We start from the raw sequence: 27,962 nt of genomic DNA, 5'->3' as shown, positions 1-27,962 counted from the left end.
TAGAACACATCAAAAAATTGAGACTGAGAACCGGTTAGCTTTCGCTCTGAATCATCCTTCAATATCTGCATCAACTCCATGCGTATCATTGTGACGCAATTTGCCGAGTTTAGATTACTGCTGTTCATAACGCTCGTGGGGAGGGTATCTGGAGTACTCTGCACTCTCGAGTTTCTCAGGAAATTCTAGAGAAATAGACATTTTAGCGAACCAGTAAAAATGGGATGTGGGTGTCCTTGACTCGTTTTGATTCAACTTGGGAATAATGACACTCATATTAAGTCAAACCAGCGGAGACAACCACATATATCAGACAAACAGTAAGTCAATGGTGAAGAAATTTTTTCCATGACACTTTCTGGCTTATAAGAAGTTGCAGTAGATACTAGCACCAGTAATTAATTATTAATTTTTACAAATTTATGTTGGCCCTATATATGTTATGATGTGAAACTCTGTTTACTAGAATGCTAAAAAATCCTTGGTTGATCATTTTCAAAACATGTTTATGTCAGACTTCTAAAAACAGTAGTAGAGAATGTGTCGTTAACACACATAATTTACACAAAAAACTCGGCGAAAAGCCTTCGCTTATATCAAGGTTCAAATTGAAATTTCATTAGCCATTATTTGTCATGTCCATCAATGGCATAAGGTACCTTTCAATTATTGACCGATGTTCCGAATTTGAATAGATTCGATCTCATGAGTCACGACAACCTCAATGTTGGAACAGTAGCATGGGAAATTACGTCGGTATATTCCGCATATTAACGACTTGTGCTTTATATTCTAAGTACACCGCCAAAAGGATCCTCCAATATCTCGAATGACTGTACTAGGTCTGAGTCACCCATTTATCTCTCCTTAATCGCGTAGCGACATTCAGATGGCCTCTCTCCATTTAGAATCAGAAACACGTTTACAAATCCAAGCTATAAATTCAAATCACAACCTAGATAAGAAAAGTACGTACTGGAGTGCAGATTAAGATTAACTTAAATTGACTTAATTTCTTCCTTCCCAGAACGGTTACGATACGGCGTTTGAGTGTAAATAGTCGATTGTGTAAGAACCAGACTCGGCCCAAATTTATTGCTTGTAAATATTCTCATCTTGCATTTTTACGAGTCTAGAGAACACTTTGCCAGTACTCAGGTGCATTGCGACTGATCGCCAAAAACCGTGGCCCGAATTTTCGATAGCTTCATTTAAATGGTATCGAAAAGTCTCGAGACGAATATTTTAAATTTATCTGATGAAGACGTTGAATATTTGAATGAAATTTGCGTAATATACCGCAACCTTTGAAATGCAAAACTAAGAACGCATGAAACAAATCCTCTTCATTGCGAAAAACACTGTTTTCCCTTGACCATACTTGAGGAGCCATACAAGTCATAGACAAACTATCATGCAATTCAGAAAAAAACTGACTTATTCAGCGTCTATGTCGGTCCTCAAGTTTTTGGTTGAAAAAACTGATTTAAAGCTGATTTTTTTAAAGTATAATTTGAGCTGACATAGAATAAAAGGCAGCTGTGCGGTCATACTTATTGCTGGCATCGGGGAGTCTACAACTTATCATGATGCTCAATCATCCCTTTCTTTTTATTTGAAACCTGCCAGATTGTGCAATTCTACTTTTCTCACCTTAGAGCCTCTATATAACCACACAGCTCTAGAGTAAACATTAAAATTACATTTTGTAAATTTGTTTATTGGTTTATTATCTGTTCGCCTTTCTTGTTCTATCTACCTGTCTTTCTATTTCTTTCGGTTAGAGATCCAACTGTCTATAAATGTAAGGAAGATCCTACTGCGAGTTGCATCAATATATGAGAATCACGTCCATTGAAACCGCCCCCAACTCTTTCTTCCTTTCTTTCATCCACGAGGTCGACTGTGATTTCAGCAATAATGTTTTTTTTCCTTTAGCTCTTTCCGTGTATGCGCAAGTCTTCCTACGTATAATTAGCATCTCCTCCATCATATTTGTCGCGATTATATCGTACTAATCTTCAAAGGATCTTTCGACCTGCTCCTATCTGAATTTAACCCCCAAGACAGAAAAATACAATATGCCTTGCGTGTTCAGGTTTATTACCGAGTTCTGGGAAGTATTCTGTAACTGCAAAAAAACTATCTCAATTAGTAAGTTATTTTGTCGTGTCCTCATTTGCCGCGTTCCATTGGCCACTCGCAAAGAGCACGACCCACCTGCAAAGCTAGGTTGTGGTGAACTAAGTGTGATCGAAAGAAAGTTTCGTCACTATGACAACCGCGGCTGAACCTTCAAAGGGGATTCTAGCTCACAATCGTCCTCGCTTGCGGGAATGTCTGTGCAGATTAGTTGTTACATCAAATCATTCAGACTTTTTAAACAAGTCGAAAACCAGGAGCGGCGCTTCAGGAATGAAAATGTTTGTGAATTTTCGATGTAAGAATATTTAAGTGTACATTGGCTCCGAGTTCGCTGCAACTCGTAATGTTAATGTATTTAGTGTATCAGACTATTTTCTTTAGTCTGATGCCGCCGGTTTCAGTCGTAGATTCCTCTAAATTCCCACAAAAGAGGCAATTTATTATAACTTTCTTAGTAGTGATGCGATTTGAACCGAACTTAGTAATATCATGCTCTATGTTATAGCCTATATCACTGCACTGGATGATTCTAGGATGAACTCAAGGGGAGTTTCGAGTCAATTTCTAAAAAAAGATACTAATATATTATTATTAACTTTATTTATACCTAAAAAAGCTAGGGATATCTAGGTTCTGTGCGGAGCGTGATGAAACCTCTATACACATTCTGAGACAGTGCCCGGCACTTGTGGAAAGCAGGTCAAGTCATCTGGGAGAACACTTAGCATCAGATGCGAAGTTCAAAGATTTGGAAGTAGGGAATATACCAAAATTCCTAACGGTTATAGGCTTGCTTGAGATACTATGATTAATAGGTACACTATAACCAGTAAAAGGGCACAATAGTTCTTTAAGAACGCGTACGACTTCCCCTTAACAGAATAATAATAATAACCAAATATCGGTATATGAGGTATTTTGAAGCCTAGGCCCCGCATAGTAGCAGCTGACAATAGGTTTCAAGTCCCCGCACTTCTTACTTTTGCAACAAATGTCATCTTTGGAAAGTGCTAATTTAGACCTGTCCCCCTGATACTCCATATCAGTAAATTCAGTGAAAAAAATGTCCACCCACCTTTTGTTTGGCTCTAATAACCTGTACAAAGTTTCTCCTATCAGACATCCTTAGTGTGAGTGTTTATGTGTTTGGGATAGGCATACTCTCAGACCACTCAGACCGTGGTGATCCATTGTACTCAACTCCTCGCTCTAACGAAATATCTCAGACATGTTTCTATATCGCAGGAGTTTCGTTAGTGAATGTGGTACTATCCAAAGCAACCGGAACTGGAACTGGACACGTCCATAGGGGGCCGAACACTAAGCGTATTACATGCGGTAAAGTTTCTCCGCTTGTAGATGAAATCGCTAGTCACTATAATACGCCGAGACGGAATTTAGCTTTTCACTTCACCTGCGAAGTGCAGGCATCTCGGTAAGCCTGGAGGGAGTTGAAACGTATTTCATGTAACTGCTAAAGATGAGGTAGTGCAATCTCAGCGCCATTCTACGAGTGTGACGCACAATCTGAATGATTTTAGCAAGAATGGTGGTAAGCTAATCTACCTAAAGTTCACCGGCTTCGGTATGAAGACTCTGCCCAGAGGCCTTCGATCTAGGTGCACTACTCCTTTCTTTAGCATCACTGAATAGATGTAGTCCATACCACCAGTTTTGAAATGTTCAATTCAATTTAATTTTTTCCAAGGCTTTCGTGTTGAAAGGTTTAAATAATAATCCTTGGCGCAACAATTCAATTGGATCAGGGCCTTGAAGTGTGTTAGAGCACTTCATTCAACACCGTAACGGTACACTACAGGATTACAGTACCCTGTAGGAGGAAATATGGTCAGCATCGCGCTCGCTCGGGATTATTACCCTGACTTGACTCAGGTACTCATTCACAGCTGAGTCGACTGGCACCCGATGTCAAGTCACGATACAAATCCCAATGCTACCAGTGAAATTTGAACCGCGATCTTCCGTACGACAGCCTTGTGCTCTAACTAGTCAGCTATCCGGAAAGGTTTAAAGGAATCACCTAATCTCCCCCTCCACTTCTGTCAGCAGTTCTTCGGATGGTTCGAGGAAGTTTCATCTGGTTTTCTAAGAGAGTCCAACTTGGACGACTCATCCCTTTTAAGGATTCTACATAGTCTTTCTATCTTTCGCATTCCAGTTCTTCACAGTACGTTCTAAAACTTGCAGATTTTAAGTATCGGTGATTTTTAGCATACTGCAGGTTAATTTAATCAACCTGTTTCAACATAAGCTTACTATAATATGTAATAGAAAGCAGTTAAAACGTATGACACACGTCACACCATACCGTCAAGGTTTGATTTGGAGATGCACACACACACAGGCGCGCCGCGTATGCCAAATATGCTATTCAAAATATCCACTTTTTGTACTACTAGGGCAAGACTAATGTCATCTGATTGCGCTAATTTCTATCAATGAAATAAGCTAAATGACTGTTCAACTTGTTTGAATGACACTTGTTTGCTTACCAAAGACCAACCGCTGAGTTGAGAACTGTATACGACCAACAGCTCCCTTCAATTTTTTGTGCTGCATGGGGAATCTGAAAAATCAACTCAAACAGATATCCTGCCGATTCTTCATCGCTGCCCATACATCTACAACCGCCCAAGAGGAATAAATTGTTTGTGTCAACCCAGGAAGTCAAGGAGAAGGTTATTTGAAGAAATACGTGCGATCCAGAACAAAAAGTGCAAATAAAAAAACAAAGAAAGTATCAGCTCTGCCCCTAATAGAAGCGAAAGCCGATAGCGAACGTTATTTGTTTTCCATGCAAAAATTGGAAGAGGCTCTCAACAAAAACCCCGCCATTATTATTATAAGTATATCGTTCCCATATTAGCGTACCAAATAACCAATCTAACAAAGAAAATAAACTGTTATTACTAGTGAAGTTTTCTCAGCTTTGATCCCACATTCAATAGTTTTGTCGCAGGCCGTAATTAAATAGATAGTGTTATTTTTAAAATCATCATCACCAACGGCGCAACAACCGGTATCTGGTCTAGGCCTGCCTTAATAGAAATTCCAGACATCCCGGTTATGCGCCGAGGTCCACCAATTCGATATCCCTAAAAGCTGTCTGGCGTCCTGACCTACGCCATCGCTCCAACTTAGGCAGGGTGAGATTAAGTGACAAGCCCACCGTAACCTATTAAGCCGGATTTTATCCACAACCGGACGATCATGGTATCGCTTTCTCGAGGGCCAGGTTAAAGAGGACGCATGATAGGGCATCCCCATGTCGTAGACCGTTGTTGATGTTGAATAGTCTTGAGAGTGATCCTGCTGCTTTTATCTGGCCTCGCACATTGGTCAGGGTCAGCCTAGTCATTCTTATCAATTTCTTTGGGATACCGAAATCTCTCATGCCCGTGTACAGTCTTAACCTGGCTATGCTATCATAGGCGGCTTTAAAGTCGATGAATAGATGGTGCAACTATTGTCCATATTCCAACAGTTTTTCCATCGCTTACCGTAGAGAGAAAATCTGAAAATCTGTCCCATACCTTGAGCACAAGTTGATGAACCACTTGGTGTAACTGGTCGCCTCCATATTTAATCAATTCTGCTGTAATTCCATCGGCTCCTGGCGACTTATGATTTTTAAGCCGATGAATAATCGGACTGTTTCTCCTGTACTTGGTGGTGGCAGTATTTGTCCGTCGTCTTCCGGTGGCGGGACCTCCAACTCGCCGATGTTCTGGTTGTTCAGTAGCTCATCAAAGTACTCAATTCATCGCTCCAATATTGCATTCTGTCGGAAATCAGATTTCCCTCTTTGTCTCGGCAGGATGAGCATCGTGGTGCATAAGGCAAGTATGTTTGTGGCCGTATCAATGATAACGTTCTTCAGGTGGTTGTAAAGATCATTTGTTGATGCTCCACCTCGAGGGCGTCTGTTGACTGCGGTTATTACGACATCCATTTCCCTCTTATAGGTGTTGCGGAGGGCTGTGTTGTAGATGGCTTCAGTATTCACTCTCACCTGATTGTCAGAGGGGATTGTAGGTGGTGTCGTAATTCGAGCTCGGGCACCATGCCAACGAGATAGTGGTCCGAGTCTATATTGGCCCCCTGCTCTGATATTCATCAAGGCTGAGAGGTGGCGGCATTCAATCAGTAAGTTGTGAGAGCCGACGTTTCGCCTGAATGCGGGCTCCGTCCCTACTTGACTGTTGAAATCTCCAAGTATGATTTTGATATTATACTTGGGACAGGCTTCCAGGGTCCATTCAACTGGTTCGTAGAAGGTATCCTTCTCCGACTCTGCAATCTCCTCTGTAAGGGCGTGAACGTTTATAAGGCTTATATTTCTAAACTTGTCTCGCCAACGAAGAGTGCATAGTCTTTCGCTTATATTTTCAAAACCGATAACAGCAGATTTCATTTTTTGGCTGACTAAAAAACCTACTCCGAGCATATGGTTTACTGGATGGCCACTATAATGTATGGTGTAGTGGCTCTTATCCAGGATACCAGTTCCTGTCCTGCAGGTTCCATGAGAAAATGCGCAAATCGTTAATCCGCTGTCGTTGCCCGGTTCATCGTGGTAAGATCCATCCTGCCCGAGGCTCCTTTCGTGGCTTCGTAACATCGGTTTTCCGTGTAGGTGTCAGCCCTACCCAACCCCCAACCTGGAGGACCAGTTGGTACATTTGGTCCCGTTTTTAGGCGCGGGAGACTCGCCTTCATCCTTCTCCGTCTGCAGTTTTTCATAAAGAAAGAACTCCCAGCGATCACCATGTGAAGATAGGGTGTGGCAGTAGAGCTGTTGGTGTTGGTTCAGCAGGCGTTTCCCAGGTTTTATGCTCCATCGTGGGTACCAATTCACGTTTCGCCCTGAGACCTATACTGCCCTTTGATCCTTTTATTTATTAATGGTCAGTTAAGGTTTTATGGCTAAAAATCGCATTCAACTTTTTAAATGCGTTTTTCTCGAAACTGCATATTGAAAATCGGCTGCCACCATAGCCCAAAATCTATCCAACCAAATTCCTTGAAATTTTCACTACTTACTCAAAACATATTTCTACAGTCCGAAAACTAGGATAATTGCGGTTTATTCAGTCGTTCTTTTTATGCATTAAGGAAGCCTTAAGAAAACACCAAAATTCACAAAAAAAAGTTTAACAAGGCACCAAAAATTTAGCTGCACGCACAAGATATTAATAAATATATGGTGAAAAATTCATGTATCCTTATCCAGTTCTTCACAAAAAATTTCTAAAGAAAGCCAAAAAAAACGGCCTTCACACGGAATGACCCCCTTAAAATGACGGATAGAATAAGGGTACCTAATGTATCCGATGCGATGTTTGGGCCTAGGCACGACAAGTCCTTCAGAAAAAACTGCATCCCTGAAGTACAAATAAGTTAAGAAACTCCATTTCAAGTTTTTATTAGTTTGAATATGAAGGGATAATTTCGATATAAATAGAGCAACCAAAACTTCATTAATTTCAAAAAGTCGGCCTTGCCACCATTCAAGACTATGCATAATCTATTACGTTCAACACCGTCCTAGCTGGTGCTATTATATACGAAGCTATTGAGTGTTCATGCAAAACGTTCTAAGCAAGTTCAATATATTTAGATAGCATGCGAGTATATTAAACCAAGAAGAATTAACAAAGGCAATTTTATCACCGCATTGTGTAATTGTTATGTCACTCAACCAATGTCCACGCTTCTTTGATCCCCTGAGCGAGGCAATTCAACGATTTTGCAGTTCAGTTCCAATCATATTGCTAATTATAGTACAATTGGCGAATTCAAATTATGAATTTATTCTGAATAAATCAGTTGAGATAATCAGCCACACGCGACCGTCTAAAAATAAAGCAACCCTTCACCGGCTTGACGTTATGTCGTCAGCCACCGATTGTGATGTGGGTTACGAAATATTCAAAAATAAATAAAACAAAAGGATTTTTATCGTACAAATATTCTCTTTATTATTACAGTTGCTAGTGCTTGAGGGCAATGCACTTTTCGTTTACTTTGTTAATCTGTAACGGCTAGATCTTAATTTATTCGGATACATTTATTGCGAAAACAATAGAACGATATCTCAAGATTAGATCGAAATTGTAAAGACTTTCATGCACAGGTGCTGTTTGTATTCTCAAAAAATCTGAACTTTGCTGAACTTAGGAAAGCAACGGTTACGCCGATGCGATCGAATTACCGAGAAGAATCATTAAAAGCCAATCTAAAACAACGTTGCAAGCAAGATGACAAAGATTAGACAGTCTTAATGGAAAAAGCATAGGTATCTGAAGCAGCAATCAGAAAACATCGCTTGAATGAAAATTAGAGATTCAATTTGAAATCTATGATATGGCAACCGATTGGCCCCCACTGGTCGTTGGTCTCCCGTTTGGTCCAACGGAGAAGCCGTTCGAGAATGTTACACTCACTGTTTTCCCATTGGGCAAGTTGTATGTCTGACTCCCAGATGCTCCAGCGGATCCCTGGATTCCTTTACGGTTAGCTTGGAAAGATTGCGTTTGGGTTCCTGCTGCAGATGCCCCGAAGCTGCCTAGAGGCCCGGTGGATTGGAATCCTTGCGCCTGAGCGTTAGCCGCCGATGCCCCGAATTGTCCGCCCGGCCTTGAGAAATGACTTTGAGACGCAGCATTTGCCGAAGAACTGGAGGATCCGACACCCCCACCACCGCCCCCGCGACGCCTGTAATGAAATTAAATTCTTAAATCGTGCGCAGACTTTTTTTATTATATAACTTAATCTGAATTTGAATGCGGAAATACAATCATTACGAAAGCGGCTCACGTGCCGTTCCTCATGAATAGATATCCAGAATTAACATAATTTTTGGACTTTATTCTAATTTTGCAGAGCGAAGAATAGCCAAAATAAGCAATGCGAGTAATGTACGCGTAAGTATCGATTAGATTCATCCATCAATGATAGATATAATAAAGAGGATTATTTCGATTGTGAATAATGCATATTGAAGTGTTTTTGCGGTAAAAAAATCGTACATATCTGCGAGGCGATAGAGAGATAAAACGCAGTTTCGCCACACTTGAGCGGGACGTAAGTGGAATAATTGTTTCGAAATAAAATTGTTTAAGAGGAATTTTCAGGCTCAATGCCATAAGCTTCAATTCGTTAATTAAAATTGAAAGTCCGTCATACATCTATTTTATGAGCGACCTTCAGCCAAAAACAAAAATAAACCTTGTATTTCTATGAGTCTGTGAGTGGTTTTGTTTCTTTCTTCCGCTGACCAGGAATTATAATGAGCCGCAAAAAGGAGAACGGGCGCCTTAATATATTTATTACACTTTCAATGTACTCGCTACGTATGCCTTGTATGAAATATTGAATAGACACGATAAATAATTTGAAAAATTTCCTCATTAATTCGATGGAGTTGTGCTTTACATTCTAATGGAATTCCCCAAAACTATTAAAAAAAATTGTAGAATATTCAGATCAGGCTTTTCTGTTTATCCCAAATGGGTCACGCCCCTACTTTAAGGAGTTTAGCATCCGCGGATCATTTCCATGCCATCAGTGTTACGAATACTTAGTACACTTGAATAAAAACTTATTTAAGCGGTTGGTAATATGATGGGAATTACATACATTCCATCCTTTAGCAGGCTAAAATATTGTTTCCATTTCTGCCTTGCGTTTATCAGTCCACCATTATTCTAAAACATGTCCATGGTTCAAAGACGAAATCAACAAGCGTGCAAAAACAACGTCAATGAACCATACATAACGCCCCCACACGGGGCGCCACACGCCTTGAGGTCAATTTGCTTCAATTTGTTGATTTCTCGTGGAGTCATTTAATCACGTGCCTTCAATCGCTGTCCCCAATTCCATTTACTTTTCTGTAGTTTACACATAGACACAGAGACAGACATAGTATGTTCAAGTTGAATTGATGAAAACCTAATATTGAATTTGTCAAGACGGTGCCTGCACCCTCAGGTAAACTGAATCTCATAGTCCAGAATGTCGAAGGAATTATCTAGCCATCCAGGCCCTTGATGGGCATCTATGTAGTATGGACACCGAACTTGTTCCTGAGATTTCTGAGCACTATTAGTGCATATAGGAGGAACTGGAACAGTTAGTTATGTATCGGTCCTACTATGCCTGCTTTTCCCGCCTAACAAAGAGCGGGCGAACGCTGTTGATTGTAATTTACGGAATTGTTTTCTTAGGATCAATAGCATATGTGCCGAATACAAAAGTGCGATGGTCAAATTTGTTGAACGTCAACCTCTCAAACTCGTGCCCTGGGTTCAAATCCCGAGTGCGTCATTGATGTTGAAATTAATTGTGATATTGGCATGTGATGATAATGTAACTAAAACAGAATTAAGCATTGAACTAGGAAAGAAGATACTGTGTAAACACCCTATGATACACGGAGGATATACAGTCAATCAACCAAAGAGCTGAACAATTACTGCAATACATTTTGAAATCAAATATCCGGAAAGCTAGATTATATTTTTAGATAAATTACTGGGGAAAATAATACATTTGTATGTACATTTTCTACCATCATTATTACTTTCTTAGTCTCATTTTAGATAGAAAAATAGTGATAAAACTAAACTCGTCGGGAAACCGGAAGCTAAACGCTGTAGGTATGAAAGGATTTGTGTGTTCTTTAAGTAAAAATATTTGAGTGAACATTGGCCCCATTTGTACGTAGCTCACAAGGTTTATGCATTTAGTGTGCGAGACTATTCACTTTAGTGTGATACTGACATTCAAAGTCTTAGATTTCAGTAAATTTGCAAAAAAAAAACATTGTTAATAATAGCGTCATTTCCACCAAATTTGGTGGTATCATGCTCAACATCATAATCTATATTACTGTAAAATTTGATGTTTGTAGGATAAACTTAAGGAGGGTTCCCAGTGAATCTCTGAAAAATACATTAATAATAAACAGTTATATTATATATTAACTATTTGAGTAGATATCATGATGTAGAATATTTTGAGGCCAATATAGCAAAGGTAGCTGGTATCTGGTACTTTGGTATGTCAAGTTGAGGTTTTCTTGTATTTATATATAGTGGCTCTGGTCCTTTAGACACCACCCCATGTTGCTGCCAACTGTTGTTCAACTTTTGGCACAATACGACGCTCTTCTAAAGCAGAGTCCATTCTTTTCCACATCAATCGCGAGCCATCGGAAGCGAAAATGTTGAATTAAGACTCGTCGCAAAAAATAATGGTTTTACTGAGCTTTTTTGATTTCTTAAGAAACTCGTGAATATATTCAAGCGGTTTTTCAATATTCCTTTGGGAAGGCCATGGCTTCTTCCTTCGAGAATAGGTCCTATATTTCCCTATGTAAAGAAAATTTAAAACGCTTTGAGGATGAACTGTTATTATACCTTCATTCCAGAATTCTTTGAAACAGATACTACAATGATGTTACCGCGAAATCTGTCGTATTATTTACTCCGAGAAGATTTTCTCAAGTCGATCACTATCAATGGTGACACTTTTTTTTCTTTTTCTTCTTACGTAATGAACAGTGGACTTTGGCTTTTTATTATTTGAGCTATTTCGTTTCATTATTATTTTAATGTCCAATGACCAACGCCAGGCGGGCACAGGAGAACTGCTTATTGTCCATTTTCGGTCCTTTAACGCGCGAAACTTATAAGGAAGCCCAACACGTAGCTCGGAATATAACGGTTTTTAAAGGCAGCAATCACGTTACATGCTTTCGATATCAAATGTTAACAATAAGTGTGCATTTTTTGCTGCTAGAAACGCTCACCTTTTTGTTTTTCTACAATATTTATGCTTAACATAAATATTATAAAATAATAAAAACGGTAGAAAACACCCACAAAAAATTATTAATTTTTCTTCCATAACTTATTTAAAAGCATTATTTGGCTTTTGAGATATTTCACTTCAAATTATATTGCAGTAACTGTCTAACTTTTTAAATGGTTGACTGTATAAATATTGAGTCCTTGGAAAGTTCTACAACAAATTCTTAAATTGATATTCAAATTTCTTTGTAGATTCCATATCAAAATTAATTTATTACTTTATTCATGTTGTCACAGTGCATAAAAGTAGTTAACGTTTTTAGTTTGATGGCGCGATGGTTGAGTGAATAAAGCATTTGCTTCTCAACCTCGTGGTCCTAGGTTCAGATTTCAGCCGCCATGGATGCTTGTAATAGTCTTACTGCTGTAAGCTTTCACCAGATAATACAACTGGAGCATAGTCCTACAGGAAATGAAGGGGAAGAAGTTATATCAACAGAAAGACTGTGAGGAGACCTTTACTCCTCAAAAAAGTGAAAAAGTGAAAAGTGAACATAAAAATAGGATGCCGAATTCAGCGGTCATAAATGAGGCACGATATTGGTCAATGAAAGATCTAGATATGTTAATAAGTTAATAATATTAGACGGAATCTTACGTCGTTCTTGAAGTGGCTATCTGTGGCAACTTAAGTTATTGGTTACTGACAGCTCTACAGTTTTTTGTGTATTTTGGTGCCTCTACTTTTCCTTCACTATATTTCACTTTTCCTTGGCCTGACGAGCGCAAGGGCACACCTCACGATCCCAGTACAGTAGTGTCCATGTCCACTTTCACAAGGGGTTTCTTTTTTCCACGCGAAGCATTCTTCTGTTTTCTGATTAGCGCCATCTCCATTTTGCGCTACAGTTTCTACTATAATTGAATTTTTCCAAGAAATGGCGGAGCATCAAATTCTGGCTGTCCCTGACCAGATCCTCCAATTGATTACAACTCAGCTTGCATCATAACCATCTTCATCCAATAGAGTACAAGTTCACACCATTTAATTTTTAAACAGTGAGCTAATTTTTCGCCATAACCAATCACTGTTTCAACTTTTAAAAGTTTCTACCTCTCTAAATCGTGTAAAGGTGATTATCCCTCCTATAAAAACAAAAAATAGAAATACCTATGCCTACATATGATGTGTTTAGCCAAGAACTGTTGTAAGAACTTCGCGGATAATTGGACAAGTGATTGGTCGATTTTTGGAGTGCAAGAAAAACCTGCTCCTTAAGAGTAAGATAAGTAAGGAGTTATTGAGATATCAACTTTTCCGGATTTTGGAGCAAAACAGCGAAAGCGGATCTAATGCTCTTGATGAGCAAAGCGAGATCAACGTGCCACCATCGACAGAAACGATATACAAATATACAAATTGATCAGCGCCTCAGAAGTGTAATGATAGAACACATGAAAAAACTTGGTTTATGTGCAGTTTATTTTAGATTCGCTGTTTTCTGTTTACCTATTTCTCCAAACTCAGAACCATTTGGCCAATTTCATGACGCCAAAATAATAATAATAATAATCGTTGGCGCAACAATCCATATTGGATTAGGGCCTTGAAGTGTCTTAAAGCACTTCATTTAAGACCGTAACGGTACACTAGGACGCAATGTGGTCAGCATTGCGCTCCCCCGAGATTATTACCCTGATTTGACTCAGGTACTCATTCACAGCTGAGTCGACTGGTATCTGACGTCAAATCGCAATACAAATCCCACTGCCACCAGTGACATTTCAACCGCGACCTTCCGTACGATAGCCTTGTGCTCTAACCACTCAGCTAACCGGACACCAAAATGCTGCTTCTAAATAGCAACGGCTGGTCTGGCTTCAAATAGTGTTCCAGATGTCTGCTGCCTAATCTAATTTCAAGTTACTCCTCTGACTAAAGTTGTTGATTTTTTTATGAAATACTTTCTGGTTTTGGAAGAACAACATTTTATCTGTCCTTCGCTAAGAGCTCTTTTGATACCTGTGGATGCAATTAGAATAAACTGCAGATTATTGGTGTAGCACCCCAAGACTCTCAATATGCGGCAAATCATCGGAAAGATTATACTTTTCCTTTGTGATTAAATCCGAAGATGAACTTGCATATCGCGAGCAGAACTTCTTTGACCCATACTGATGCAGGCAAATCAGTAACAGATCAGATTTTCTCTATGGAGCAAGCAATGAATAACCAATATGGCCATCAATTCTACCATTTTTTCATCCACTTTCAGGCCACCAATTATAGCATAGCCAGGGTAAAACTTTACACGGCCACAAGTGAATTCGGTATCCCAACCAAATTGATAAGGCTCAACTTGACCAATGCAAGAGGCCAGATAAAAGCATCCGGATCACTCTCCAGACCATCCATCATTAGTAACGATCTAAGACATGGAGATGTCCTATCAAGCATCCTTTCTAACCTGGCCCTAGAAAAGGTGACCCGTAATACTGATGTAAATGGGAGAAGCAGCATCCTTTTCCAGTCCAACGAACTACCTTCATGCAGATCGAGCACGCAGCAATTGACGCGAGATAGATTATTAAGGGCAAGATGAAATACATATTGGCAACGTCAGCACCATGAAAGAGCAACAGCATCATATGGCACTGGTCAAATAAGATAGCGTTGATAATTTTTCCTATCTAAGGTTGAAAATCGCAATCGATAACAGCTACAACGGGAAAATTCGCGCACAGGAATTAGTAACCAACATAGGCTATTTTAGCTTACAACAATTGTTTCGCTCCAAATGTCTCCTAATGCACATCGTGACCGTATTCATGTGCCAGTTTTTAAGGTTTTGTGTGAAATAAAACCTTATTAGAATCGAGACGGTGTCTGCCTGTCCGTCTGTCTGTCTGTCTGTCTGTCTGTCACACCCGATTTATTCGGAAACGACTAGACCGATTGTCACGAAAATTGGTGAGAGTATGTAATCTGGTGATCCCTTTACATGCAGTAAGTGGCGCCATCTTGTGTTAAGTTTAAAGGGGGGCTCCCCACACATGTGAATGGAGGGTGTAAATTTTTTTTTACAGAATGTAGCCATGTAGGGTATCAAATGAAAGGTCTCAATTAGTACTTTTCGAATCTGGTTCAATATTCGATATTAGATGAAACATAGGGGAGTGAGGGTTCAAAATATGACCCACAAAAAGTGTAACAGGTCTCGTTCTCAGAACGAAAAATCTGAAAAAAATCCCAGTGGTGCATCTCTACGAAATCTAGGCCTCAAAATATATCCGGTTCCGATATCTGCACAAATAAAGTTAATAATAGTATATTTCCACATTTTAGAAATTTACCCGGCACCCCCCTTATGTTCACCCCAGAAGTATAAAATTTGGCACGCGTGTAATGAAGAACATGGTGCACAGTTTGACCAAGTTTGAAGAAAATCCAACTATTATTAACAAAGTTATAGGGGGTGAAACTTTACATTTTTTTGTGAATTTCGTGCACTCTACAACCTGCATGACGTCATCATCACATATCAATTCGTCAATACCACAACGAAATGAGTTCTTATGAATTATTTTGCTTTAGTTTTTTAGTTATTTGTCAGCCAGACATGTGTGTATGTAGGTATATACTATATGCGTGCTAATGAACTTTGCGGGTAGTGCCTAATTCAAATAGATATAAGAAGTAAATCGGAAATATGGGTATTATCAATTTATAGTGTACAGTATTCGGTAATAGGTAGTTTGTTTAGGGTGAGCGTGATATTTATGGCTGTAATATGTACGTATGTCTCGTAGTTTGGAAAAATATGAAGGATTATGTTGGATTTGTAGCTATATACGGACAGAAAAATGTGCTATGAAGTTTCTCACATAAGATGAACACAAAACCTTTATACCCGAAGCGCTAGCTTCCGGTATTCCGACTTGTTTCATGTATAAATTGCGAACTCTTGGCCGCGCTCGAGAGAAGAGTCTTCCGAAGATTTTTTTAGACCCTACAGGAGAATGTACGAATCCGTAGCTTTTATGGTAAAAAAAGAAGACATAGGTGAGATGGCGCCTGAGATGGATTGATGACGTATCGTCAGGACGCTAAACAGCTTTTAGGAATCGGAATTTGTGGATCTTGGCGCAAAACTCAGATGTCTGAATTTCATCTCTTAGGCGGGCCTATACCGGATACCGATTGTTACCCCGCTGATGACGATAAGGAGATATATATCATATGTTCGTTTAAAGTTTTTTAAATCCCCCTCCCCACTTTGCAAATTCCCGCCTCATACACCTCCTATCCTGTTTAAAATGTTCTATATTTTTTTTTCCTAAATGTTGGCAATAAGGAATTTCACTCATTTTGCATAAATTCTGAATATTATTGGAAATATGGGCGTTTGAAGGTTTCCAAAAGTTTCCGCCTCCTAGATCCTTAACCAATGTACTGTTACGCAGTTTTTTCCCCTGCTCTAAGCTGTGCTCAATATTAACGAAGATATGGGCGTTTGAAGTTGTTCAAAAGGATCTTCTACTGCGAATTTTCCGCCTCCTAGAACCCCAGCCTGTATACCCTTTGTCAGGTATTTGTCTACTTTAAACTGATGATCACAAATTTTCCTCATTTTCTCCGTATTTTTAGAATTATATGTACGTTTAAAATCTTCCCAAAGATTCCTCCTTCTTAAGCGATTTTACCGCCTACCAGACCAGCCCCCCCTAACCTATTTATGATTTTGCAGGCCTCTTTTCTTTCCATCCGTGGATCAAGAGTTCTGCCCCTTGCCCATGTTCTCAATATTAATGATGATATGTGGATTTGTTTTTTAAAATAATGATTTGCATCCAAAGCTTTAGATGAAAGTTATTACTGGCACCGGAATTAAAATAAGAGCTAATTTTCATTGTCGAAGATTTACCGACTGCATCATTGAACTGTGTGTTGAATTTTCTGGAAAAATCATCTTTTCGAAAATAAATCATTTTTACTTATAGATCAATAGCGAAAATTGTATGGGCTTTTGAAAATCCAGTTTTCGAACAACAACCATTTTCATTCCTTATCACTGAAGTGTCTGTAGTGTCACAGCTGACACCGTCGTAAATTCAGTGATGAACCTGATAATGACCGTGTGTGAGGCTTCCATACCCCGGAGGGATTACCTCCTTTTCACAATGAAAGAGCTCGAAGAAGCGGTTCTCAATATGAAAAACAAGGAGGCACCAGGTCCTGATGGCATCTCGGCTAAAGTTTACAAACTGGTGTTCCACCAACGGCCTTCTGGCTGCTTGAGGCGTTCAACGCTTGCTTGAAGGAGGGCATTTTTCCTTGTCGCTGGAAAGTGGCCATACTCGCGTTGACCAGCAAGGGTAAAGGATACCCAGAGCTCCCGTCTGCATACCGACTGCTATATACGCTTGACACGGTCAGGAAATTGCTCGAGAAGCTCATCAGGAATAGAGTCGCTGAAGCGATCCGCGCAGCCGGGGACTTATCCCCAAGGCAGTTGGGTTCAGAACAGGGAGATCCACAGTAGATGCTACTATGGAGGGCGTGAATGCGGTTCACCGCGCCGAGGCATACACCCGCCGATCTCGACGGATAGTGCTCCTCATAACGCTGATGTCAGAAATGCCTTCAATTCCGTAAGATGGACAGATATGCTAGGAACATTAGAAAACTCATTTCACATGCCAAGCTATCTCTTGCGGATATTGAGGGATTATCTAGAAAACCGCTCTCTGCTCTATGAGACGCTGGAGGGCGAAAGGAGGATGGAAATCACATCGGGGGTAGCACAGAGATCCATCCTATGGCCGGACCTCTGGAACGCTTCCTATGATTGTCTGCTGAGACTCGATATGCCCGAAGAGTCGCGCCTGGTCGGTTATGCAGACGACGCAGCGGCACTTGTTGCCGAAAGCATCGTTAAACAGGTGCAAAGCAGACTTGACATATTGATGCGACGGGTAAGCGGATGAATGACTGCTCACGGTTTCAGCCTTGCACTGGAAAAAAACCGAAGAGGTCACCTTGAGCAGCAGGAAAATCCCGGCCTTGGGTCCCATATCGATCAGCGAGATGACAATAAAGTTAAAACCAGCGGTTAAATACCTTGGTTTAATGCTCGACTCGAAGATGAGCTTCTTCGAGCATATCAAAGCAGCAGTGGACAGGGGAACAGCTGGAGTCGCAGCCTTGAGTCAGCTAATGACCAAAGTTGGGGGCGCTATATCTACTATATCTCCTTATGGGAGCAACGCAGTCGGTTCTGCTCTATGGCGCGGAGGTATGGGTGAAGGTGAACCGTATGCGCCTTGCTCAAGTGCATAGGCGAGGAGCTTTGCGAGTGGGGTCTGCTGCTTATCGCACCGTCTCTTATCTCGGGAGTGATCCCCGTTGTCCGCCTTGCCCAGGAACGCAAAGCTATCTACCGCCGTAAGGGCAAGAATTTAAGAAAGGTGGTTGCCCGTGAAGAACGTCAACGCACCCTTACCGAGTGGCAACTTTCTTGGCAAAATGAGCCAAGGGGCAGATGGGCTGCCCAGCTCATCGACAATTTGAACCCGTGGTTGAACCGAATGCACGGTGAGATTGACTACTTCCTTACCCAACTTCTAAGCGAACATGGAGGTTTTCAGTCCTACCTGCACAGGATTGGGAAGGCGAGATCTCTGATTGTATGTTCTGCAACTGAGTGGCGGACGACGTTGAATACACCTTTTCCTCTTGCGAGAGGTGGGACGGCATACATTTCTTTCGAAAAGGAGGCTACTAAGCTAGGACATGGTAGCCCACTTTTTAAGGTCTTATATTAAAATAAAACTTCTTTAAAATCGGTTTCTATCTGTTTGCCTGTCCGAAAAGTGATCACTTTTTCATGAACCTAGGCTCCGGAATACCTTCTCAAATAGAGTTAATAATAGTAGAGAATAAAATTTTCCGGAAGTTGATTGGAAACACCCGTTAAACTTATATGCAGCAGAATACTACCAAGCTTGGTAGTCGCTTTTCTCGCTTTTGTGTAAATTTTCTGCAATCGAAAATTTGAATGTCAGCATCACACTAAAGTAAATAGTCTGACATAGTATATGCATATAGATTACGTACTATCACTCAAAGGTACAAAAAATTCACAAAACCCTTCATGAAGCGTTCAGCTTCTGGTTTCCTGACTTGATATAAACTATAATATCGGTCTCAATGTGGAAAACTTGTGGTTTCGATAGGACGGAGCGTTTAGGTCACATCGCAAGAAGCAATTGATTTACTCAAAACTAGTTTTAATGGACGTCTAATTTCGGGAAGTGGTGATGGGAACTGACCCTCTAAATAATGTAGTCTAACGCCGCGTAAAGTGACAAAAATATATAATCCTCAACTCAAATTTCTATTGAAATTACGTATCATGCTCTTCTGGAACCACTGAAAACCATATACATATGTAAGAATTCTAATACCGCAACACACTTCCCTGCAATATACAATTAATTGGTTACATCATCCAATGCTCACCTGTTAACCTGTCGTTTTTCTCGTTTCAAAAACTTATAATCCACTAGCGGAACTCCGACATATAAGTCTCTTGGGCGTCTGGCCGCCGAAGCCTTGTGCCTAATATTCAATGATGTGTCCACCACGACTTCGTCAAATGCTGCACCATATGCGGCTGTGAAATAAAAACATAAGATTGTACTAAATTTGATGATAGCCTATTTTAGTGTTCATTGAATAAATGAATAACAATGGCACTGATTCATTCATGACTCTTTTCATTTCTTTCTGATTCCTTTTATAGAAGTTTAGAAGACTCAAATGCTCGTTCACCGTTAGGATAATAACTACGTTATGTAACTTATGTTGATGTGAAATCAAATAGTGGTAATGAAAGCATCTACGGAGATCAAAACCATTTCAGTGGGAATTGCACCTAAGAAATAAGAGAATTTGAGAGGAACCATATGGAGTGGTAAGGAAAATCACGATACAGTAGCAATAACCGCTTTGCTTTAATATCAAAAGTCTAAAAATGAATCGATTTAGTCTTTTGAAATCAATTACCTTCGCCGAACTATTCTCATTTCGTCAACTTGCACAGAAAAATAATGCCTTCCCAACTTAATAATAGTTTTCGATATTGCAGGAGCCAAGCTAGTTATGTAGCAACCTCCCAATCCCAATCTTATGCTCCAGGTTGAAATATTGGTTTACTTACGAGTATTTATGAATCCCAGACTTTACTCATAATATAATAGGAGCGAACAAGTTGCACTTGCATATACGACCAGGAGCTCGGCGCTTCAGATATGAAGGATTTTGTGGATTTTTTATGTAGATTCATACATCGCTCCTAGTGCATGTGCATTGCCACCGTTTTAATAAGGCTTCGTTTTCCACCCCAAAGCAACTCGTATCATAGTTACATTAAAATCGAAAGAGCCGTTAAAATATTTTAAGATGTTCAAAATTAATAATACGTCAATGTGACTGAGCAAAGCTTGTCGAGAATTTTCGAGGATGACGGGTTGAGTTCGGCAATGAGGTGCGAGATAGATTATTATGTAAACAATGTGGTAGCCAAGTTGACTGAATACCAGCCTCTGGAATGTCGGTTGCGTTATAGACGGATGTGATTATTTTGGTGCATGAGCATTCTGTAGGCAGGATTAATATGTATAGATAGTTGCCATTTACCCCTTGGTAGGGTATAGTCAACTACATCTACACGCCACCTTTGCGGCTACCTGAAGTGCGCTTCAGCTCCCCCCACGACTTCCCGAGACGCCTGCATTCCTTCTTCACCATTTTGTACCAAGTGCCTTTGGGGCGACCCACCCGGCGGCCATCTTGAAAGAGTGGATTCCAGTGCGTGGCAAAGCCTGAAATACAATTGCCACCCCTCCTTAATCGGTAATTTATTCACTGCCACTTCCGTCTTCCGATCACACCAGGCCTGTGGGCCGACCAAATTCCTAGATATAGAAATTGATCAACGCTTTCCATGCTCTACCGACTACGATGACTCGTCAGACTGAGAACTTTGGTTTTGTTGTTATTTATCTTCGCTCCGACTCTATCTGCCTCTCCAAAGCCAAAGCCATTTGGGAAAGGTCCAAGGTGAGAGAGCAAATAGAGACCATTAGCGTAGTTGAGATGTTTGAAGAAATATTTCATTGTACATTGAACTTCTCCGCGTCCTTCGGGCAGGAGCATGAAGAACGTCACCGATGAGAAGAAGAAATAATGTGGGTGACAAGATGCAACCCTATTAGACTCCGCTTTTGACCTCAACATGTCTACTGAGAACTTTCCTCTGTGCAGCATTTGAGTGATATTTTGCACCATCGTATGTCACTCTGATAGTCCCTATTAGTTTTCTCGGCATGCCTCTCCTGCCTAGAGCAAGCCGGATACATTCTCTGCTGACGCTATTGAAAGCTTTCTCAAAATCGACGAAAAAGAGGTGAAGGGAAGATGTAAATTCCTCGCACTATTTCAAAATGATCCGTAGCATGTTGATGTGATCAATGCAGAAAGATTCCACAGATATCCATCGATCTAGTTTTCTTGATGTTCTTTGTTCGTTTTTGGGATTATTTTAGCCGTTATCTTTATGACTACAGGAAGGACGGCAGTACCCCTCCAGTTGTGACACTCAAAACGGGTCACCTTCTTTGGAATCTTAACGATTATACCTTCCTTCCACTCTTTTGGAAAAGTCTCGCATTTCCAAGATTTCCGTACGAGTAGAAGTTACAGATCTGCAATTACTACAAGCGCAGCGATTGATAACTCTGCGAGGAGACCGTCAACCTCGGCACTCTGTTTGAATGCATTGATAGCCGAAATGATTTCTCATTTGCTTGGAGAAACAATCCGTATCCGCATGTTACGGTGACTAACCATTTCATCCAGAGGAGCCGGTACCTCTCCGGATGTGATACGGTTAAGAACCGTGCTGAAGTGTTCTGCTCGTCATCGTGGATGAGAAGTCGACCGTTGACAACCTTCACAGGAGCGTCGACAGATTTGCGACAATATGCAAGCTCGGTAATCGATTCGCTACTACGATTCCTCTGGTACGTGGCCGACGACCTGTGTAGAACCTGAGGAAAGAACATTTTTGATAGCAGTTTACTCATCGATATTCTCACACGGGTTACCCAGTACGTCTGCTGCCGGATCAACAAGATAGCTCCCACACTGCAGAGCAAAAGGTAGATCTAACAAGCGGACGGTGTCGAATTTGGGAGATCGCCGCTCCTCTACCCTACGAAAAGTGCCGGACAGAGCATGCAAGCGAAGATAGTCAGATGGTGATCCTTTTCGAGATCGAGGAGATAACTTCCTAAATCTACTGCTGATCGCAAAGTGGTCACTCTGATTGCTCGTATGGGTTTGGTCAGTTGGAATTCAACTGACCATATCTCAGGCTCTGTGGTAAAAAAAAAGTGCCACCAATCACGCGAAAGCTGCAGACAACCCGACCATTATCGTTAGGGTCACCAAGACCGTGTTTTCTCATCACTCGTTCGAGCAGGGTATTATCATCGCCCACCTTGATCACTCAACATGATCACAAAGTCATTTTTAGGAAGCCTCTCTTGGACTGCGCGTAATTGCTCGTAAAAAACATCCTTCTTCACCTGGACTGGAAGTTAGTAGAAATCGGCTCCCAGGTGAAGAGAGCACACCTTGTGGTAGTCGTCAGACACAACCCGACACCCTATTCGCGTCGGCTACCACTGATACAAAAGCACTTTGCCATAAGTATAACCAGAGGGTGAGGCATACTCTCGTTGGAATTTCCGCTCGAATTGGAGAAGGCGAGTATTTCTCGCATCCGTTGTCAAGGAGCGTTTTCGATAGTCAAAGGTCGTAGCTGCGAAGTCAGCCCCTATCCAAGGTGTTGTCCCTATTTCGATATTAGTAGTCAAGTTTCAAAATTTGCAGGTTGCTCCCCACTGTATCCCTTTTAGTCGCCTCTTACGGCAAGCAGGGAAGGCTTTGAATGTAGTTTTAAGCCGCAACCCACAGAGCCACTGTATAGAAACCCTAGATGTGGATGAACAGAAAACATTAAAATAACGATCAAGGATGGGCACTTATTTTAATATGAAAATCTTAATAGAATACTAAAAGATCAAACAGACATTGAAATATGAGAAGTGTCTATTATTGAAAAGAAATTGGCTAAGAACCTTCATAGGCATATATGAGGTTATCCTCCACATTGTCTACCTATAGCTCTGCATATGTTCTGTACAGAGTATTACAATCACATAATATAGCTATTTTCTGCCTTCGGTCATAAAGGAAATTACTGGAATTAGCCTTCCCTAAATAAATTAATCAATTCATCATAGACTTAATTTGCCCTTTTGAAATAAGTTATTTTTATATGATAACTTTCTCAAGGTTTTATTTTTCTACTTATTTATTCTTCTGCTTATTCTCTTCTGCTACATATATATTGAACAAATTCAAAACACATTTATTCATTTCATATGGATATATACGTATGTAAGCTTCGATTGAGGTGCGTTGTTGTTTATGGTAAATCATATGATAACAATATCTATCCTCGGATTTTCAATCTAATGTGCTAGAAAAGAATAAATTAATTTTATTGCGTTGGCATTCGTGATTTAACTGGTTGTTTTACTATATTTGGATTTTACATAATGATCTTTTTGTGAATAATATTTACTGGTTTCATAATTTTGTAGATTATTGTTGTTAACCTTGAGGAAATCCACACAAATCTACGTACATATAATTTGTTTACATTCGACAAAAACCAGTCAAAGTATTGTCCTTTGGAAATATTCTTTCGAAGAGGTTGAATTTGATTTTATATGAAATTTCACAATACATCATTAATTCCGAGTAAAATGAAGATAATCTCTGTCGATTTTTTTCTAGATTAGTAACTTTTTGGCGGACACTAGTGCCATTCGCAAAACCATACCAAAGTCATTTGAAAATCTTACTCTAATTACAGAATTATTGTCAATGTGTTTCGTAAAATGGACTGCAAGAGGCGGAAATTTATAGACTAGTGATCTGCAAATCTCGAAAGTGTTTGACCACGGCCACCTCAAAAACACTTTGAATACAAATAACTAAATGGTTATGATTTTTGACTATCGAAAATGGACCTTTGATTATTTTCTGCAAGCTTTCTCGGGGGAAATTGCTTTCTCTATTTTGCAAAAGACTTCCAATAGTATCAGCCGGACATTCGTGGCCTAGGCGAAATTAGATGGTGGACCTCTGAAGAGTACACCTCTCCCCTTTAGGTCGCACTGTTCTTTCGTCCGCTGAGAAGCCTTGTGGTAGCAAATGCGAACCAAATGATACTGGCAAGTGCGGAAAGCCCACTCGCATGGCCTGGGGCCGGTTTCTGAGAAACTCTGAATGCGATATTCCTAGCCAGGCTACGGAAAATCACAATTGTGCAATGATAGGTACTAACGAAACTGTGATAGGAAGGCATGGTCTTGGTGACCATAATAAAAACGATGAAAGTCTGATGGCTTTCTCCAACTTTCACGCCTTATAATTAGCGATACACTGTTCGCGCACAGAGCCTACAACAAAATCAGTTCAATTTTGACTGACCGGTAACGCACATCAAACCGTTTGACCACATTCACATTTCACATTTTCTGAATATTCGTAGCGAAGAGGCGCCGATATTGGCCCCCAAAAGGACCATAAGCTGATAATCTCTCACCTTCGCCTACGTATCATGTCTGCTCGCAAAAGAGCAGATCATCAGCCCCCAAATTCAATATGGGCCGTTTCCCCAATCTGACCGCCATCTAACAGCGCGAAATTTGTATAACTGCGAAAGCGACGGGAACACCCGAGAATGTTGATGAATACTAAGCCGCCATTTAAATTGCTCTAAGTCTCAAAAACACAAGATCAACACAGATCATTGAATTTATGAACCGCCTTGATTGCTACAAGCAGATGTATTGGATCTCCGCTACCAGGACAGAACATAAGAAGTCCAATGTATACTATGTAATGAAAAAAGGAATTCCACTATTGGGTTTGTGAGGGAAGAATAATAATAATAATCAGTGGAAGTGTCAATGCGCACCTCGAGACCAACAACATTCTGTCCGAGGAGCAGAAGGGCTGCCAAGTTGGGTCAAGGGGTCGCAAAGAACAAGCCATTTTCGACTAGGTAGTTGTAGAATAAGTAACTAGAGGCCAAAGAAACCTCTTTAGCTGTTAAATCGAGTATGCCAAGCCTTTCGGCAGCGTCCCGCACATCTAGCTAATCGATGTCCTAAATCTGTATCGCATTGATCGGAAACTAATAAAATTTTTGACAACTCTGAGAGTACCAATACCCCAGAGCCCATCCGTATACGGAGGGGCAACTTCCAGGGCGATTCGCTGATTCCCTTTTTGGTTTGGCATGGCAATGAACCCCCTTTCATGGCTATTGAATGGTGCTAGAGGGCATGGTTTTGCAATTAAATGTGGCCTACGTGCTAAGTGCGAACTGACACACTTGATGTACTTAGATGTCATGAAGGTACTGACGACCATCTTAGAAGGCTGTTGCAAATAGTATATATGTTTAGCCATGGAGTTTGGATTAGACAAGTGTCGAATCCAAGTTATCCGTATAAGTATGACGGACATAGCATTGGTGACCTTCACATCCAGACTTCTACAAGTACCTAGCAACTATGCAAGGAATCTATGCTCGATTTATTGTTCTGAAGGATGCTCTGCTGTCCGGATTCCTGCGACGTGTAAAACTGGTACTGAAATCGCATCTCTCGGGGAAGAAGAAGATAAGCGCATTGAATTCGCTATTCCTTCACTCGAGTATGCATTCGGAATATTGCCGTGGACGAAAACTGATCTGGAAAACGGCGACCGACGAATATGGACTTCCATGTCCAAATTCCGAATACATCATCTAAATATTGCCGTGAAGCGGATGAACCTGCCTCGTGACATAAGAGGTAGGGGCGTGTTTGACGTGGCGGCATCACATTATCGCCAAGTCAACTAGCTGCGCGCTTATTTTTATAGCAAAGAGCAGACGAGTCCTTTGCATGCAGCTCTCTGTAAGCTAGACTGTGAACTGACTCCACTTAACGTGAAGGATCGACTTTTCAATCCTCCGAGTGGGGTAAAGTCGGATAAAGAGCGGATCGATAAATGGAAGTCGAACGCTATACACGGTAAATACGTGAATTGTCTTTGGCAGCCATTTGTCTATTCGCATTTATCGAACAGAGAACAGAGACTCTCACACAGTTTGGTTCAAACCATACAGAAATATACCATTCTGTATATGTGCTCGATGTTGCTGTGAGTTCTCGACGGATTCGCCCATTTACCTACCACCAGCGCCCCTTTAGCTTCTAGTAAGTAGGATCGTCCGAGCTTAAATACTTGTCACTTAGTGGTATTATTAGGTAAAATTCGGTATCTGTCGAAATTTTGACAACTCCGGAAAATAATAATCGTTGGCATAAAAATCCATATTGGATCAGGACCTTAAAGTGTGTTAGAGCATTGAAGATCGTATCGGTGCACTACAATACATTGTAGGAAGCAATGTGATCAGCATTGCGCTCGCTCGAGATTTTTACCCTGATTTCACTCAGGTAGCCATTCACAGGGGAGTCGCCTGGTATTCGACATCCAGTCACGATAACAAATCCCTCTGCCATTAGGCAGATTTGAACCGCGACCTTCCGCTATGACAGCCCAGCACTCTAACCACTTGAGCCATGCGGACACGCGGCACAACAAGCTTGCGTAAATGCCAATGATTTCGCCATATATGGCTTGGTCAGAGATATTAACGGTTGACTTTTCATTCGCGATGGTGAGCAACTGAAAAGGTGGAAGGTGCCACCATGATTCTCAATTATGTAATATCTGAAGAAGTTCCCCTTCTTGTGGATGAAATGCCTAGCGGATGTGGTTTGCTCCTCCAAACAATAGTGAAATCATCTTAACTATCAATGCGCTCAAACGACCCCTGCTGATTATGTTTACTTTCACTTATTTGACAATCCTGGAAATTTCAGATATGCCCCAGGTGTGAAACAAGAAGATGATTGTTAAGAGAGTGCGATGATTTTGGAAGCATCTGCGTGTTTCCTACATGCATCAAAGAACACCTCGAAACCTCCTTCTGTACCGATCACATTAGCACCTTTTGGATCATTGTGGAGCAGTGTGAGAAGTCCAATTCTCCACCGCTTTTGCTCTAACTATAAGCTTGCTGTAACTATAAGCAGAGCGACATGTGTGTGCAAAATGTCATGTGCTGCATCGAGGAAATTTGAAGTCGAAAGAGGGTTTGCCAGACTTGCATCCAATCACAGACATTATTTCTCCATGATATCGGTCGTGTTCTCCGTGCTGCCTAGACTAGAGAACGTAAAGGACTTCAGTAGATCTCGATGTCTTTCCACCTCGACTACGATTATGACATTTATATGCTTCCTCTCTTACTGAGTTGTGGACTTTAACCAAATAGCTTAGAAAGGAAAGCAAGGAGCGTTAGATTGAAGGTTAATGCCAGCAAAACCTAAGTTCGCAGTCTGCTTGATCATCGATGGCGGCACCGACCTTGATATGACTCAAAGTATTACCAATGCTAAATCCTCTTTCATCGTTTTATCCAAAGTCCAGAAATGCAATTACCTCAACACTAACTTCGAATTGAGAGTGCTCCACGCCAATATTCTCTCTATGCTGCTACATGGAAGTAGTACATAGAAAGTGAGTTATTCTGAATAACGCAACCGTTGGAAAAAACGCTTTTACTTCAAAAGAAGCTAAAATTTTCCTCATTCCATATTTAACTTTTCACTTGGATGCATGTAATGCTAGTCTTTTCTGCGTAACATACTTAACGTTTTGCTATGACCATTTGCTACTCTCTGAGTTAGGGAATTCGTCAGCGCGGTTCATTC

At 40.7% G+C, this 27,962-nt stretch overlaps 1 protein-coding gene across 1 annotated transcript in view; it reads right to left on the bottom strand.

The window, feature by feature from the left end:
• Positions 1–8,121: 8,121 nt before the first annotated feature.
• LOC119649963 (uncharacterized PE-PGRS family protein PE_PGRS54-like) overlaps positions 8,122–27,962 on the bottom strand; it is a 36,924-nt gene continuing 17,083 nt past the window's right edge. Inside the window, exons 2-3 of the mRNA XM_038052399.1 lie at positions 19,507–19,660; positions 8,122–8,883 (exon numbers count right to left, since the gene is read on the bottom strand). Coding sequence (XP_037908327.1) covers positions 8,526–8,883; positions 19,507–19,660 — 512 coding nt within the window. The 3' untranslated portion in view covers positions 8,122–8,525. The remainder of the gene's footprint in view (positions 8,884–19,506; positions 19,661–27,962) is intronic.

The sequence above is a fragment of the Hermetia illucens genome, chromosome 2 (assembly GCF_905115235.1).
Source record: "Hermetia illucens chromosome 2, iHerIll2.2.curated.20191125, whole genome shotgun sequence".
NCBI classification, from domain to species: domain Eukaryota; kingdom Metazoa; phylum Arthropoda; class Insecta; order Diptera; family Stratiomyidae; genus Hermetia; species Hermetia illucens.
This window is presented reverse-complemented; position numbering and strand designations above follow the sequence as displayed.